The sequence below is a fragment of the Danio aesculapii genome, chromosome 9, assembly GCF_903798145.1.
Source record: "Danio aesculapii chromosome 9, fDanAes4.1, whole genome shotgun sequence".
NCBI classification, from domain to species: domain Eukaryota; kingdom Metazoa; phylum Chordata; class Actinopteri; order Cypriniformes; family Danionidae; genus Danio; species Danio aesculapii.
The window spans coordinates 23,998,392-24,017,006 of NC_079443.1; the positions used below are offsets into that span (position 1 = coordinate 23,998,392).

The 18,615-nt window shown below is 36.3% G+C and overlaps 1 protein-coding gene across 4 annotated transcripts; it reads left to right on the forward strand.

Moving 5' to 3' along the window:
* Window positions 1–645: 645 nt before the first annotated feature.
* etv5a (ETS variant transcription factor 5a) lies at window positions 646–16,286 on the forward strand. 4 transcript variants are annotated; one of them, XM_056465236.1, is made up of 13 exons: window positions 646–763; window positions 2,452–2,584; window positions 2,693–2,786; window positions 2,990–3,037; window positions 3,384–3,434; window positions 5,064–5,187; window positions 5,282–5,566; window positions 6,866–7,152; window positions 11,634–11,693; window positions 11,784–11,852; window positions 12,036–12,205; window positions 14,281–14,388; window positions 14,484–16,286. In XM_056465236.1, the coding sequence occupies exons 2-13, from the start codon at window positions 2,537–2,539 to the stop codon at window positions 14,712–14,714; spliced, it is 1,575 nt and encodes a 524-aa protein (XP_056321211.1). In that variant the 5' UTR covers window positions 646–763; window positions 2,452–2,536; the 3' UTR covers window positions 14,715–16,286. The 4 variants fall into 4 exon arrangements, with proteins under 4 accessions (XP_056321211.1, XP_056321213.1, XP_056321212.1 ...); XM_056465238.1 differs by having other exon boundaries at window positions 14,281–14,382; XM_056465237.1 differs by having other exon boundaries at window positions 2,696–2,786.
* The last annotated feature ends 2,329 nt before the right edge of the window (window positions 16,287–18,615 follow it).

The following is an 18,615-nucleotide window of genomic DNA, read 5'->3' on the forward strand; positions in this document are numbered from 1 at the left end:
ATTATTATTATTATTATTATTATTATTATTATATTCTATAACATACCATATTTTGCTTTCATTATTATTTTTATTTATTATTATTATTATTTTATTATTATTGTTATTATTATTATTATTATTATATTCTATAATATATACCATATTTTGCTTTCATTATTATTATTATTATTATTATTAAGTATTACTTGTATATTTAACTCTTATTATCAACATACATTATTCTGTTTAATATGCTACTTTTGGAAATTGTTGTATTAGTTTACATCATTTTGTTTGCACATAGTTCAACTTTGTTTCAGTCAAGTTTAAACATAATGCGCTTAACATGCATTTTACTGAATTGTCTTCCAACTTACGTGAGTTTAGTTTACGATTGCACTTCCCTGTCTCTGGCCCTTTAAGTGCCCTTTGAAACGTGAGGGGAAAAAATCTCGAAAGTGAATGAAACTCAGCCATTCATAAAAATAGGACAGGCTGGGCTTCGATTGGTCGCTGAGCCCTCCATTTATATTCCAAGTCATTCTCGCATCCCATTGGTTTAGAAATATAAAAGACGTGCGCTGGGAGCCAATGGACGTCCAGAGACAAAAGCTTCTCGAGCCCAAGGGAAAACCGAGCAGTCCATTTACAAAACCTCATTCAAGTTTTGAGTGTCGGAGAGGGCGCATCTATTGAACGCTGCAAGCGGGCTGCATCCTTTTGGAATTACGATCTGAAACCGGGATTTTTAGTCCATTGCGAGAGTCACGTCATCTTTAAGGTACGTGAAGTGAATTCCTCACATATTTACACGGCGTTTGCTGAAATCTCTGCGTGAAAGCGGTTGTTTTTCTCGCACACGCGCAAGTTTATCGTGGGCTTGCAACTGCAAATAGTGCTGTCTCGCCTTGGGGGAAAAGCGAACGCCATTTTCTCCGAGACAGTGAGAGGGCTTTACTCTTTGGCAACCATTTTATTCCGTTAAGTTTATTCTGTCGTGTTTGCTGCCGTTGCATTCGCTCACTAACCTGACATTTATAGGTGAGGTCGGTGCAGCCCGAACACTGTATGGTTTTGTGAATGGAGGTATCGCTTTTTCCCCTCACGGATCGAGTTTCACTTCATTGAGAAAAACAAGAGGCCGTCAGGGGGCTCAGAGAGGGAGGAGGTCCTCACTCCTGCTCAATTTTATATCTACATTAAGTATTTACTTTATGGGGAGATTTATTTTCCCGTGATGGTCGATGAAGAAAAGTCTCTGTTCCGAAAGTAAAAAACAAGAGGATGGATTTTAAAAAGCTGTTTGCGTTGTTGGCCTTACAGCCCAACATTTTTCATGCTTTTTCCCCCATTTGTTTAAAAAAAAAACTGGTGAACAAAAAAAAGTAAGAACTAGTAAAATTATACTATTAAGGAGAACGTGCGAATGAATGAATATAAAACTAAAGACTATAGAATAGCTACTTAAAGCCTTATAGGGACTTTGATAAAACCAACTTTACCTCAACCGCTGTGCGTGTGTGTCTGTGTGTAAACTCTGCTGATAAATGAGCGATAATCTAATGAAGTTTTCCGTGTTTATTTAATGATAGCAGAATTGGGTTTTTTGTTTTGTTTTAAAGCCTACTTTTATAAAATAAGTATTACATTTGTTTACATTTTCAGTTTCCATTCTCAACTGTGGTGCCATTTGTTTATAGGTATTACATATCGACATTAAGCGTTGTGTACGTTATGGTTTGGCGTATGGTTGGCATAATATAGACTTTCAAATAAGGCTGCATGAAATACTTTGTGTGTGTGTGTGTGTATGTGTGTATATATATGTGTGCTTTTAGTATATATATATATATATATATATATATATATATATATATATATATATATATATATATATATATATATATATATATATTCCTAAATAATTGGTGTTCTAGTGAAGTTGGCATAAAGTTGGGTCTTCACAGTCGCTAAGTTTGCAGTTGATCCCGTAAATTACCCAGTCTTGCTCAGAGCTTAATCTTTGGCCAACAGTCAAAATTTTTATTCTTTGTTAGTTGTATTAGTGTAATATTGATGCTGTATAACACGAAATGTATAGCTTCCATAGTCGCCCGTCTATCTTAATATGCTCATATTTTTAGTCTAATCACTGGCACAGATGGCTGGCTTTGCTTATTGCTTATGTAAGTTTTACATTCATCTCTGCTGTGAATAACATTACGCGTCTCTCTCTCTCTCTCTCTCTCTCTCTCTCTCTCTGTCTCTGTCTCTGTGTGTGTGTTTTTACACATACGGTCTGTCAGGCGGGATGTTGTGATGGGTAACAGAGAGGGAAGATGAATAGACAGGATCAGATGGATCGGAGGGTTTTGTCAGACTGTATGCAGGGCTTGGTTTTTTGATGTGGGACGCACTTGCCTGTCCAGTAGATCATTTGCCTGATTCATCTCCCTTTTCTCTTTAAAGAGAACAGAAACTCAAAGAGGGCATTACAGCAATCGCTTTTAAGCGAAGATCCTATTCTGGGAGACTCTTTGAAGACCCAGGTGACATGGACGGATTTTATGACCAGCAAGTACCATTTATGGTCCCACCTAATGTAAGTACATTTCTGCCTTTCTGTAGTTGCATGAACCTAGCATTTCTAAAGGAGGTTTATTTTTCAGCTTTAAAATTGGGTGACACTGACCAAAGTGTTTTTCCACAGCAGAAGTCATTGCAAGTGGAGGAACCATATAGCAGACCAGTTAATGACAGAAAGAGAAAGTTAGTGGAGACTGAACTTGCTCAGGACACAGAGGGTAAATTCAACCTAATGAATGTGACTAATGCATGTTCAGCAGATGGATCTGATTATTGCGATGCATTAACAGTGAGAGAGTGTGCTCAAATTAGTTTGATTGATGCTGTGATTGTTGAAGGTTGCCTTTCATTTATCAAATTCTTGGATCGCCGTGGCTTTTTCTCGCACTCAAACAGTCTTGTCTTTGCCTGTCATCTGCAGAACTTTTCCAGGACCTCAGCCAGCTGCAGGAGATCTGGATTGCAGAAGGTTTGTGGCGTACTTTCATTCCATGCATGTAATTTTTGCTTTGTCATGCAGCTGGCAATAATATTCCAGGCTCATGTGTGCATGCGAAACATATAATTCCTAAGTGATGCACTTTATCCCAGCTGCTGTTTATTTTTCATGACTGGAGCCATTTCATTTAGTCTGTTGCACCAGCCTTGCGGCAGAGTCCAAAAAGTTGGCACTAAGATGGCTGATTTTTTTTTTTCAGATGAAGGAAAAATACCGAAATAAATGTTCTCTGACAAATTGACATTGATCTGCAGATTGTTTATCTGCAGGGAGCATTGTTTGCAACCCTTTCATGCTCTCCAATCTCTCTCCACAGCTCAGGTGCCCGATGACGAACAGTTTGTCCCAGATTTCCAGTCGGAGAGCTGTGAGTACCTCAAAATGTATTATTTATTCTCCTTGGCAGTGTACTTTGGATGCAGTCCAGAGAAGGCAAGGGAAAACGGCAGAGGCCGAGCTATTTATTATTCATCTCTTGCTCAAATTTAAAGCCAAAGTTTCGTGGGAAACAAAAGAGATCTTAGACTAAGGGTGGTGTCAAGTGGCCAGGATTTTTTTTTTATTGACTTGATTGGCTAAAGATGCCAACAGTTAGCTTAATTGCCTTGATCAAATAAAGCCTATTAGACATTTAAGTATGTAATAACCTCTTTTTAAGCATAACACCCCACACATGACCCAATAGTGCTTTTATTTATTAGGACTTTATTAGGATATGGTCTTTTCACTCTTTATTCTTGCCTGAATCCTCTCAGCGAGAACCCCCACAACTTCCCCTTTTTTTTTTACTGAAATCAGCCGATTGGTATCAGCATCACATGATCCAAGCTCATAATCAGATTTCACACATTCGTGCACTCCGTTTAGCCTTTGGAATTGACCGGATTCCAGCGGGAAGGGTGAGAGGAAAAGGCTTCCCCCATGGCCTACCTAAACCCACTGAATCCACAGCTACTGAAACTCATTTCATTGATGGTTTCTCAGTTCGAATGCACCCAATTTGTTCGAGCCTGGCCTCAGAAATCAAAGCCAAGGGAAATACTTGAGGAACGCTCGGCGGAGCATTTTATGTTATTTTCCCCCATTTTGTCTCTGGAGTTTGTTTTTGTTTTCGTCTGATGTTGAGGCCGAGAGACAGGGTGTGTACCAGGGCATGCATTTTTGGTCCAGTTTGGTATGTCAGCATGGCATTACTGAAAAGCACAAGAATGTTATAAAGCTTTGTGACATACTGTTTATAAAATGAGCCATGAGTTTCCTCATGTGCAAGCATTTTTTTAAATAGTCTTTTCAGCGTTGACTGGTCATCTGGATGGCACATTGCACCACATGTCCTTCTATATTTTCTTATTACTGGATTTACAGACTTCCATTGTCTCCAGCAAGAACCACAAAGCTGCAAATATGTTTAATTTAATTGATAAATTCATGTGAAGCAGCTTAAATGACAGTTTTCCTTTTTATCATCATTATATTCTTATATAAATAGAGCACAGCACATATGGTCTTTTTTGGGTGAAGTAACCCTGTAACTGTGGTGTTTGATCGTTGACCTGCCTACCAAGTCTTTTAAAGCCCAATAGGGTCTGGGTGATTTATCTAGCTCGACTTGTGTGGATTTGGTTGCGTTGGCCATTATGTGGCGCCGGATATGAGAGCTTGATGCAGAGATCCAGGGGCTAATGGTTACAGTGTGGGGAGGAAAATCATTCCCAATCATTGAATTACGACCACACTGATTCATGAGTATTGACTCTGCTATGATGGAAATCTGAGGGGAGCGCTTTGATTGCATGTGTTGTTCTGCTCCATGATACTGATGGGCAGAATTAAAGGCTTTTATGCTACGCAGTCGATTGTCATTACCCGTGAAATATGGCAGTTTAATGGTGGAGAAAAATCTCCTTCTGAAGCATTTCACTGCACTTCTGTTGATGTGTTCGATTGGATGCTCCGCTTCCTTAGAAACATCTTTTGCATTGTTTTTCTTTCACAGTGATGTTTCATGGCCCACCACTGGCCAAGATCAAGCGGGAACTGAGTCCCTCCAAAGAGCTCTCCCCCTGTAGCCAGGATAGAAGTCCCATGCCGTATGGAGAGAAGTGCCTTTACAGCTACAGGTACTTCTTAATGTATATTCATCCAACTTAGAAGTTAATCAAGATCTGAGTGTACAGCAAGATGACAAAATATTCTCATTTTCTTTCAATGCAGTGCCTATGAAAGGAAGCCCAGCACTGGGTTCAAGCCATTGACTCCTCCCTCGACGCCCGTCTCCCCATGTGTCCCCAGCAGTGCCCTGGCGACACATCCCCTGCACGAACAGACTCCACCACCTGTGTCCAACACAACACTAGGGCAGCGTCTCCTTCATGGACAGCCTTCAATGACCAAGAGCACACCCAACCAGACGTGTGTCCCTCACCACAGCCAGAGCCCACCCTTTGTAGTGCCCTGTCCACCCCTGAACCGTGAAACTCACTTCAGTAACGAACCTAGGTTAGTCTCTACATGTTTTACTTTAATGTGAATATATATAATATAATATAATATAAACACTGTGTGTACTGTTGAATGCACTACCTTTCAAGTGTGCTCCATTGATGGCTTGAATGCTCCAAAGATTAATTTCTTTTGTCCAGTGTCTGTTCTTTTTCTCTTCAAAAGTTATGAGTTTGTAACTCGTAAAATAGAGTTTTGGTGGGTTTTATTACTGAAGCTAAGCAGGGCTACGCTCAGGGTGGGTCTTAACACCCCAGTATATTGATAGGAACTCTATACTGTCAGTGAGCGCCATCTTTCGGAAGAGACGTTAAACCGAGGTCCTGACTCTCCGTTGTCTTTAAAAATCCCAGGATGTTCTTTGAAAAAGAGTAGGGGTTTAACCCCAGCTTCCTGGCCAAATTTGCCACTGACCTCTGTCCATCATGGTCTCCCAACCATCCCTAAATCATGGTTTGCTTCATCACTGTCTCCTCTCTACCAATAAGCTGGTGTGTTGTCTGGCGCAAGTGGATAATCCACAATTAATGTGGTTGTTTGTTGTTTTTGCTGTCTTCAATTGATGTTGGTTTTCTTTTCTACTGTTAATCAACGGCCCAGTTCAAATTTGACGCCTTGTGAAAAAATGCATCCACATATTATTATAATTGCAGTAACAAAAACAGTGCTTATAAAACCTTATTTTGCATATATGTAAAAATCAAAGTATACTTTGTTTATTTTTGCCTTCTATTATTATGAAAGACAAAACTGTTTAAAAAAATATAAATACATTTTGTATTTAATTTCTATTTAAAGATTAATATGTGTTTGACATTTATTTTAAATAATTATAGTACGTTTAGGAATTGTACATATTGTTTTTTTATTATTAATTAATATAATCTGAAAATGTTGACATGTGGTATACAACTCTCTTGAGGTACTTTATTATTATTATTATTATTATTATTATTATTATTATTATTATTATGAGACTCCATTAAAAACAGATTCGCTGGTGTCTAGAGGAATTATCCAGAAAATATATGGCACAAATACATTTCATCATTTACAGCCAGCTGAACAGTTATGCTGTTATTAAATGTTATGCTATTATGAAATGTTATTGCTATGCTGCCCCATTATTTCTTCTTTTTCACATGATAAAACATCCATATATTTTCATCCTTTTTGCATATGAGCTCTCTGAATAAAAAGCAACTGGATTGTGTGATTGTCCAAATAAGTAGCTGATTTTACAGTATTATTATTATTATTATTATTATTATTATTATTATTATTATCATCTTACAGGTTTCAGCGGCAACTTTCAGAGCCTTGCCTTCCATTTCCACCCTCTGATGCCCAGGGAAGACCCAGCTTCATGCCACAGGTCTCCTGCACTTCACCAAGAGATGGAAGACCACCTTACCATCGCCAAATGTCTGAGCCCCTGGTTCCTGTACCACCTCAAGGCTTCAAACAGGAGCTCCTTGACCCCCGCTATGCTGAGCAGGGTGTTCCCAACATGGGCCCATCCCAGCCTGCCTTCCACCCGATGGCCATCAAGCAGGAGCCACGGGACTTCTGCTTCGACTCTGGTTAGTACCGTCCCGTTTCTTACAAATGGTTGTTGGCTGTTCACGATCCAGCAGGGCTTCTTGAGAGCCATCTGGATGAGGGCATGGAATGTGTTTTGTGTGCTTGCATGGGCCTGTGACTTTTAGCATTATTTGGTGAGGTGTATTTGAACAGAAGAATGCACACATGCACTCCTTTGCGTGTAAAGAGGAGACCTTCAGAAAAAGATGTGCTTCTCATACCTAGACATTCCATGAGTGCAGCAGCATTATTACATAGTTACTGTGATTTAGCCATTGATTTGTTCATAAGTTAAGTGGTTTGTATAATATATGTCATGTTTTGAATTCTATTTTGAAAAATTCTATTTTTATTAATATGATTGACAAAATGTAAAAAAAAATTAAAAGTATAATAAGAAATCAAATATTTAAATGCATATTATATCTAATTAAAAACATTTTAATCCTTTAACTGTCCCACAGAGGGAAAAAAATTTGGATTTCATTTCTTCTTTTCCGTTTTTTTGTTGGTAACAAACAAACAAACAAACGAAACTTAATAATACATATACACAAATACATCCATTCCACACATGTATATCTATATACATACATGTATGAAAATATTAAATTAACCCCAACAAGAAAATAAATAAATAAAATAAGTATAAAATATAATAAAAGGTTACCAAACATATTCTCGCAATGATGCATAACCTCTAGAATTATGTAAATGTTCAATTATAGATTATTATATTGTCGTTGTGGAGAAAGCCAGCCATTTACTTCATTTCTTTTCAAAGATCTCTAATTGTAATCGAAGTGCATGTGCCTTTTTTTTTTACATTTTTAACACATGCCATAATTTCTAAATTATCAACCTCTACCATATGGTAGATATGTTGGTTTATGGTAGAAGTACCGGAATCAATACATTTACTATGAAAAATCTGAAAATATGAAGTGTAAGACCAATTTTAATTAATAAATCATCTTTATTTTTTTAAATATGCCATGAAATATTGCAGATTATCATTTCTGTTTTGTTTTTTTTAACAATAAAACCAAAATCACGTGTAGTAATGCAACAGGATTGTTTTTTTTTTTGTTTTTTTTTAGTTCATTTATTTTTTTTTTTTTGTGTGTGGACCATTATTTAAACCATTCATTCTTGAAATTACTTTAACAATCATTATTTAAAACAGCCAAGATATGGTCAACCATTTGGTAGAGAAGTCAGTTAAAGGGTTAATACAAATTAGTTTAAATAAAATCCATTTAATGCTATATAGTTTATAAGTAACCTCTAAATACGGATGTTTTAGGATGTTCCCATACCACTTGTCCAAAACTTCTTTAAAGAATCATTTGTTTAATGAGAAATCTTTACATTTTGTTCATTATGTTGATATTATCATTACCATAGTTAGTACTTAGAATATTACATCAAATATTTTGATATATTATTCATTCTTCTTCAGTTTATTATTAAATTAACATTTCAAAAATCTAGATAAACGTAAAAAAAACAAACCTTTGTTATTTACGGATCGACATATTAATATAATAACTATAGTAAAAGTGAGTATGCATCATTTGAAGTAGTTGGTTCTCAACTCTGAAGTGCATTTTAGATTCCATAGGCACAAGATAAGCATGTTCATCTTCAATCCAAAACCCCTCTACTTAGCTGGTGGCCAATACATCCAGTCTTGTACACTCCTCCGGTATTATACCATGTTTGCAGGTTATGATGTAATAACAAATCCTCTTACCATCCGTCTTATAAACGTGTACGTCACGCATTACATTAGCATGGGGGAGGCTGATCTTTTCATCTGTACAGCAGCCCGACAGATGATGCGTCTGATGCAATCAATGAGGATCAAAAACTCAAAGTAAGAGAGGAAAGAGACGCTGAAGCACCAGGACGAGCACAAGGACAGATAAAACTTGATTGTTATGGTCCAGTATCTCGACACGCAGGCTAATCCTATTTGGTGACTCAGTGGGCTCAATGCTAATGCTGCATGTTTCTTCGGAGGGCTGATATGAGCTTAGCCAGTGCTTCCAGATGTGTGCCGCTGGACATTCGTGATCCAGCTGTTCAGTCAGTCACTGATGTAGAGCTTCCTCAACCTCTGTTCTACATGTACATGGCCATCATTACATACAGTGCTCAGCATAATTGAATACACCTCATTTTGAAAATGAATATTTGTATCCATTTCTCAGTGAATATGTATTTTGGTGCATTTAAACAAAACAGATTTATTAAACAGATATATTTATTAAAGTCATATTTTAGTCACCAAACATATTTAGAATTTGAAAGAGAATACAATTAAATTCAAGCAAATATTGCAAAAATACAACCTACGGAATTTTAACTAAATTTCTAAAAAAAAAAGTTACTTTTTTTATTTTATTATTATTATTTTTTTTTAACATATAAATTTGGGTCTTCTAGTTTTTGGACTCTTATCCTAAGTTATCTTGTTAGATAAACTCCAGATTTGGCTTAAGTACTGACTAATCTAATGTATATGTACAACTATAATATTGAGTAGCTTAAAAATATGAATTTAAAAGCTAGATTTGTGAGGAGTGTACTTTATATATGCTGAGCACTGTCTATCTTCATATATTAGAAACATGGTTCATCCAAAAATTATGTAATTTACTTCTTTTATTGAACACAGACAGAGGGAGAAATTGTTATTTTTGTAACCAAACAGTTGATTTTAACCATTGATGCGAGTAGTCAGTAGTTAACAAAAGAATATTACTATGCTCCACTATTGCGCTCCATAATAAACAGTTTGAGATAACAATGTTTCAGCCTAAACGGTCTTCATCAAGTCAAATAAGTAATCAACGGCTGCATCCCAAATGGCACACTATCTACTTATGCACTTACACACTCAACAGCATAGCACATGTATGTAGTGTCATCCCAAATGGAATACTAATGTTTTCTTTTACTAAGCAGAAATTGAAACCGTTTCCCAGATGACACTTGAGAATTTCCAAATTAATGAAATAAATGACCAAATAATACCTGCCATGAGTATAATCGCGTTCATCATCGGCAGACGCTATACATCACTCTCGTAGGAAAATTTTGCTTTCACAATCCAAAATAAAGTAATCCAACATCAGTGCCCGAAATCTCCGCCCCATTCGCTACATGAGCAAAGCAGTGATCGTTGAGTGCGTGTAGTGTCCAACATTCCACACCTCTTTTTACCGGTTGTAAAAGTGCATCATCCAGGTATTAAAATGCTTTAGCTTAAGTGCTAAAACTTTATTATTTTTAGAGTTTTCAGTTTTTGAGTGCACTACTTAAAATAGTGCATAAGTATGTGTTAGGATACACCTAACAACATTTTCAATCAACACACCTGAAACAAATAGCTACCCTAATTAGTCAGTCAACCAATAGGTTCAGAAAAACAATATATACAGGAAAAATGACAGTAGCTACTATCAATATGTGGACATTAATGTTTTCTGTCGACATTTATTTCAAATATCAGAAATGTTACTTTGTTTTTTCATTAGTCAACCTTAAAATTAGATGAATTATTTTATTATGTATATTTCATTTATATAAATGAACATTAACTGTTTATAATGATTTATTAATATACAAAGATTTGAACATGAGCTAAGATTAATAAATACTTTACACTTGTGTTGTTAATGGGCTTTATGCACATCTAGTGTTTTTCAGCCAGTGATGAACTTCCGGTGAAAGCTTTGTGACTATTTTCAATTTCATAAAGTACCAGTTACAGCATCGATGTTGAAATTTTAATTCAAAATATAATCAGTTAAATAAACGTAAGCATCAATTTGGTTAAAGCGTAAAAAGAGATGAAAGACCGTCATTAGCAGCAGGCTAGCGCAAAAATTCCATTGAAAATACAGGGGTAAAATTAATATCCATATTTTAAAAGTTGGGTATGGCATGGGAAAATATAATTTAATGCAGTAATTCTTGTTTGGGTTGATACTCATTTTATATTGCATCTCAACCAGTCAGTGAAGATCGCTGTTTTTTTTTTTATTTAAGAAATTAGATCTTAAACGAAGCTATTTTGTATTGAATAACAATTCACCGGAAGCCCTGGGACTGGCTGACTGAAATTAAAAGTGTGTGTGCATATACTCCACTGATATTAACTAAAGTAGTTAATGAGAACTACCAGAACTTTAGTGTAATGTGCTACCCTTCATAATTCTGCTCAGTATTTTCTGTTTTCATTCAGATTTGTTAATTTTAAATATGAACTTTTTTATATTATTTCATTTGTCTTTTCAGTTACCATTTATTTTATGTAACGAAAGATTGTAATAGTTTTAGTCAATAATAAAAACCACGGGTGGTCTTAAATGCATTTACAGCATTCTAAAGGTTAACCTAATTTTATTATTGTCATTTATCATTGGTAATTTCTCCTTTTAACGTGTCTGTTTGTCATCTTGTTTTGCAGAAGTGCCTAAATGTCAGTCTTCATTTGGGAGAGCAGCAAGCTTCTACCAAAATCATGAGAGTAAGTGACATCTCCGCTGAAGCACATGCAGATTCAGCTTGCCGAAATCATCTAATAACTTGTGTGTTTGTTTTCTCCCTCTGCCTATAGACTTCTCATTTGACAGAGAACAGCAGTTGTATTTTGACGACACCTGTGTGGTTCCAGAGAGACTTGAAGGTAAGATCTCACACCGTGTCATGTGTAGATTTAAATCACCGTCCAGTCTTTGAAGAGAGCGCTAGTATAGTGGTGAGGAATGAACATGGCGTCCACACCGGCCACATTTGTGTTGGGATTTCTCGTCTGCTTGCTCGCACCACTCTGGCAAACTCTAATCCTCATAATTCTTGGTTTTGACAGGGAAGGTAAAGCAAGAGCCCTCTGTGTATCGTGAAGGTCCGCCATATCAGCGGCGTGGATCTCTCCAGCTGTGGCAGTTTCTGGTGACACTACTGGATGATCCTTCCAACGGCCATTTCATTGCCTGGACTGGACGTGGAATGGAGTTCAAACTGATTGAGCCAGAGGAGGTCAGCTATTAATACTTGGCTGGTTCATTTTATTGAGTTGCAAGGTTTCTGTTGATGTTGCATTAATTGTGGTAGAGCACACAATATGTGGTAAAGGAAATGCATTTAAATTGAAAACTTCTTAAAATGCACAGAAAAAATGCACATCTTTGCTACGAGTACAAATCATAGCAAAGATGTTAAAGTACGAGTTTTGATATTGTTTCTGTGTTGACATTTTCTCTCTTTATTATATACCCCCAGATCTTCTGGTTTATTTAAGCACTTATTTACAAATCTGTAAATACCACACACACAAAATTGCTTTTGGGATTATTGTTGGCTAGGAAATTATGCATACGTTGAAAAAAATTATCACTAATGACAAGTAACAAAAATTATCCAATATTCAAAGGGATATAAGGAAACAAACAGTTTGAAACACTGGGTTCAGTGGGTTAGAAAAGAAAAGAAATCCACTATTTCTCTTACTTTAATGCAATTCAGGAGCCATGTGCACCCACTGACAAGTAAAATCTGTTTCTCTCAAGTTTAAAGCAAATTTGAATGCCAAAGCATTTTAGATATGTATAAGATATGTAATATATTGACATCAGAAAATTAATAAAATAATCAGCAAATGAGAAATAAATGACAGAAAAGGGAATGAAAACATTTTGTCCTCTCCGAGTATATATTCAAGTTTTTAAATCGTTTAGATTAAAAAAAAAAATGGCTTATTGAAAGTTGCTCTTGCGACTGTGCATACACTTTCAGTTGTGAAGCCAAGCAAAAGTAGACTTAAGTAAAAAAGTTGATGCAAAAAGACGCATAATGACAGCTTTAGAAAACGAAAGCAAAAACCGAATCCCTGACATTTTAGAAGCTTTAGAAATCCCAGACAGGTGAATTTGAGTCCCAAATAGGCGCAACTCCGTAGGGCTCTGCAGAGGACGTGATATTACCTGTGTAAGTGTTGACACAGAACGAAACGGGCAAATGAGAGAAGATTTTCCACTACTTAATCTACCACGGGTGTGTGGTTCTATTGGGCAGATACAAAGAAAGTGTAAAAGGATGAGGGTAATAGTAAAAAAAAATGTGTCACTAAATAAACCGGCCGTTAATATACCTGGGCTGATCGCCCAAGTAAAATCTGTGTGGGAAGTATTGGATAATCACACAAAAACAGCAGGTAATGCTTTAAATGAAACGCATTTCTAAAGGTTGAAAAAAAGGGTTATACTTTTTTTTTTTTTTTAAATTTTGTTGGAATTTATACATTTATAAAAATCTGTTATTTATTTATTTATTTACTTATTTATTCCTGTCCAATCTATTTTAATGGTAAAACTGTAATTTTACGAAAAACCAACATTACAGACTGCTTCTGTTGTAATATTTGTTTTATAGCAATAATGTATACGAAAACCCTCAATAAAAGTGCAAACAGTGAAAGGAAAGAGAAAAACACAGGCATAATGAGTTGAAATTACAACACAATTACCACCCAAAACTCTCTGAGTTGCTATCACCCTCAGACACAAGACATCTGCCACAATCCCCTTGTTAAATCTCACATCATTCATCAATGTTTCCAGATCCAAACACACTATCAGGCACAAAAAAAAAAAAAAAACAACCAGTGCCAGTGCTGACGATGTGATGTAAGACTATCCTTCTTAACCTTTACCATAATTCCAGATGGTCAAAATCATCCTTTATAAATGTTGCTTTGGCATAATATGAGATACGTGTTGAGAGAGTAACAGAAAAGTAGAGACTTGACTTGGCAAGCGGATATGTCAGCAAACACTGTCATCGTATGATTAGCAGCTTGTCTAAAAAGCACTTTATTACATTAACCATCTATAGAGCATTCATTAAAATACTCCTCTGACAAACCCTGGACTGTTTCTGGGTGTTATTTCAAGACTCATGTGACTTAAAATAAAATTGAAATGTCAATAAAGGATTAAAAACAGCCACAGTGGCTACATCTCCATTTTGTGTCGGTTTCCCTAGATGTGTCATTGCTTTGTTCCAAAATATTTTTGTGCATACTAAGCAATGTCAATCCTCTCGTGTGTTTTCAGGTGGCTCGACGCTGGGGCATCCAGAAGAACAGACCCGCCATGAACTATGACAAGCTGAGTCGCTCACTGCGCTACTACTATGAGAAGGGAATCATGCAGAAGGTAAAGGCAGGTTCACCTTTTACTTCGCACTCCACTCATAATGACCGTAGTTGCTCAAACTTTCCTTCAATCCTCTAAAAATCGTTCTCTTTCCTCTTCAGGTTGCCGGCGAGAGGTACGTCTACAAATTCGTGTGCGATCCTGAAGCGCTCTTCTCCATGGCCTTCCCAGACAACCAGAGGCCCAATCTCAAAGCAGACCCCGATGGCCTGCCCGCGGTAGATGACGACACACTTCCGTTGGCGCATTATGACGACGGGTCCTCGTATTTAGTTGACGGCGGCGAGCAGTGCGTTTCTGGGATGCCTTTCCCTGATGGTTACGTGTACTGAACTCTAACACATCTGTCCCATTGCCTCGACTCCTTTTGAACTGTTGCCCACTTCCAGATTAACCCTCCCAATCATGAAAGAAGAACGAGGAGAAATCTGCGCCGCCTTTTCTACGAAGAGAAAGGTGTGAAGGAGGTGAGGAAAGCTGGTTTTCCATGCTTTAAACTTCCTCGTGGCAAACAGTCGCTGCCGCAGAGAAGAAGAGGTTGAGCTGGAGTCCACCGCTGCCGAAAAACTGACAGATCTCACTGCGAGAATTGTAGCAATTCTGTTTTTGACAATCTGCTTTTTTTAAAAAAAAAAATGAAAGAAATTGGTAACAAATTATTAAGAGACATACTTACAGGAAATCGAAAAACCCTTACATGCAGCACTATTTAATAGTTGCCTTTTTTTGGTCCGAATTAATTTTGTTTTTACCTCCAAACCATGTAGACAAGAAGTCAAAAAGGGCTTTATTTTGCAAGGAGAGAAACAAAATGACCCATTTATTTCTAAAGAAAGCTGGCTTTTATACGACACTTTTTGTTGAACTAAACGTGGACGGCTTTAATTATGCTGAGGAATACAAAACATGCTCTTTTTGTATCGTTGGTTTTTTGTTCTGAATCCTTTGTCAAGTGTTAGGTTTATATTATTATTGTATTATTATTATTATTATTATTTGTTTGTTTTCATGCTGGTTAACCCAGGGGTTGCTGACCACGTGAAATGAAAGGCACTCTTAAGTATATTTAGTCAACTTCATGGGACTGTTAACCCATTTGAAATGTCTTTCTGTATGCTTGTTGCTATTTAACTTCACTCCCCAAAGCCAAATTTATTTCGTATTAAACTTTTTTTTTTTTTCTTCACTTGACAACATTCAAAAGGGATGCACTAGTCGGAATTCCTCCACGCTTTAGTGGAAGTAAAGGTCAAACAACATTAGCATTTCACTTTCTTTTTTTTCTTCATCATTCTGTATTCGAATGCACCAGGAAAGCAGGAGTATCAGGGCCTTGCATGCAATAAGGTACAAGAGAATTTTCCTGGTCTGCTAAACATTGCCAATCTCCAGCTGACGAACGACCACTGCTTCCTTTTGCATGACGTGTTCAATGATCAGCTGTCCACTTACATATCGCTTTATGCTGGACAAAGAAGAAATTGTGGAGTTCTCTGCATTTGTATTCTCTCTCTTTCTCTGTATTTTTTTTTTTTTTGAAAGATGAACATATATTTTTGCAAAGTCTGCATTTCTTTGGTTTTCTTGTATAAGCTGTATAGTTCTGCCTGTAACAGATACTCTGTGTATGTTTTCAATGGATCCCTGTGTTGCAGTGGCTGCACATCAGCGGTGACCCGGACACCCTTTTTCTGGTGGGTTCGAGAGCAGTGCCTTTTAAATGAGAGGTGCAGCTTCAAAAATAACCGTTTTCTCATGGAGAGAGGGCTCGTCTCAGCATCCACCACTGAAGGGTTGTCTGCACTTGTACAGGCTTAACCTTGTCCCCCTCACAATGTGTACCTTACACTGCTGAGTTTATAATCTGTACTGTACAATAAACTGTCCATTCTGCTTCACTTGCACTCCTGTCTTCTGCTTTTTCTTCTCTCCCTTCTACACATTTTCAAAGTCATATGTTTGGTTTGATTCATTTAAGACTAATGGGACATTATAGGAGTTTAAGCATGCAAAAAATGAAAGGGGTTTTTATATGGTGCACAGAAGAAAATGTAAGTGTCCTTAATGTTTCTAGTAAGTCATATTGTAGTAGAAATGAGGGTTTTCACTATTTTGAAGTGAATGACATTTATATAAAAATGAAACATATTTTTATCTGTACTTATTAAAATACATCAAAATTAAAGCTACTAAACATTATTATTATATTTAAAACTATCCAAATATATTGATAAAACCTTGGGAAGTATAAAGCATAATGGTTTAAAATGTCAATGGATTAGTATTTTGGGGCTGCACTGAGATGTTTAAATGTTCATTTATATACACACATACATGTATCTACAGTTAAAGTCAAAATTATTAGCCCCCCTTTGAATTTTTTTTTTCTTTTATTATACACCCGATTATGCTGTCGAACTGTTGTATAAATGTAAAATCACACAAGTAGCAGTGCAATATGGCTGTATATCGGCACTGGTGGGGGCACTAAGGCACTTGGCCTGCAGCCTCGAGCCAAACTCAAACCTCTCACCCCCACCAATGCCGATATACAGCCATATCACACTGCTGATTTACACACATACAGTTGAAGTCAGAATTATTTGCCCCCCTGAATTATTAACCCCGTTTAATTTTTTTTTTTTTCGCAATTTCTGTTTAACGGAGAGATTTTTTTTTCCAAAACATTTCTAAACATAATAGTTTTAATAACTCATTTCTAATAACTGATTTATTTTGTCTTTGACATGATGACAGTAAATAATATTAGACTAGATATTTTTCAAGACACTTCTATACAGCTTAAAGTGACATTTAAAGGCTCAACTGGGTTAATTATGTTAACTAGGCACGTTAGGGTAATTAGGCAAGTTACTGCATAATGATGGTTTGTTCTGTAGACTATCGAAAAAAAAAATTGCTTAAAGGGGCTAACAATATTGACCTTAAAATGGTTCATAAAAAATTTTAAACTGCTTTTATTCTAGCCAAAATAAAACAAATACGACTTTCTCCAGAAGAAAAAATATTATCAGACATACTGTGAAAATTTCCTTGCTCTGTTAAACATCATTTAGGAAATATTTAAAAAACAAAAAAAATTCAAAGGGGGCTAATAATTCTGACTTCAACTGTATATACATATAGTTTTATTTTCATTGCTGGAAAGCAATTGCCAACCCCATATCTATATAATATATTCTTATATAATAGAAGAATAGAGTCTATATACACACATAAACAAGTATTTTATATTTTTCTATTGTATATGAATATATTATTCTGTTCATATGTGAGAAATACAAAGCCTGTTTTAGATAATGGGCTGGCAATTGCTTTCTAGCACTGGAACTGAAACTGTATTCCGTATCGATCGGCCTCTATTCAGTTAAAGGCCTTCTGCTGTCCCAGGGGCTGCGCTGCCCTTTCACCAGGCCTTTAGATGCTGTGCTAATGTGTGTCTGCTCATACGTTCATGCTGTAAGCCTCCCATCTATGATTATTTAATAACTCTGCATGGATGGCAGAGCAGCAAGTGTGATATTATATCGTGCACTTATTATTCAACTAAAGCCATTTATGAGCCGCATACTGTTTGAAGAACTCATATGCACTACTTTCCATCTTGCTTTGTGTGAAATATGAGCGCAATTTCTTATAATTAAAGTGACAGTTCGGCCAAAAATGAAAATTCTGTGATCATTTACACACCTTTGACTTGTTCCAAACCATTTGTTTTCATTTTGAAGATTGTTAGGCATTCAAACAAATTCTACGAAAGTCAATGATTCCTACCAGTTTCTTAAAATAAAATCTCAAACAGGTTTGGAACAAGTAAATGATGAAATAATTTTGGTTTTTGGCTGAACTGTCCCTTTAATAAACTATAATGATGTGTCATTATTCTCCTCACAGGTCATCCATAAAATATTAAAGATTATTACTTTTTTAAGCAGACTATGACTAAGCCCAAAAAACCCAAGTATTTCCAGAAAAATGTCATGTTAAAATCCCAAGTGTTATTTTCATGACAGATAACATGCATATAAAGTCAAATACTTCTCACTAATATCAATTCTTTGTAGCTGAGGCTTATTTTTTTCAATTGATTTGTTTTGAGACCAGTAGGGAGCGCCCAACCTGTGGTCTGTGTGGGTCGTAATGCCACAGTATAGTGACGGGGACTCTATACTGCTTAGTGAGTGTCGTCTTTCGGATGAGATGTTAAACCGA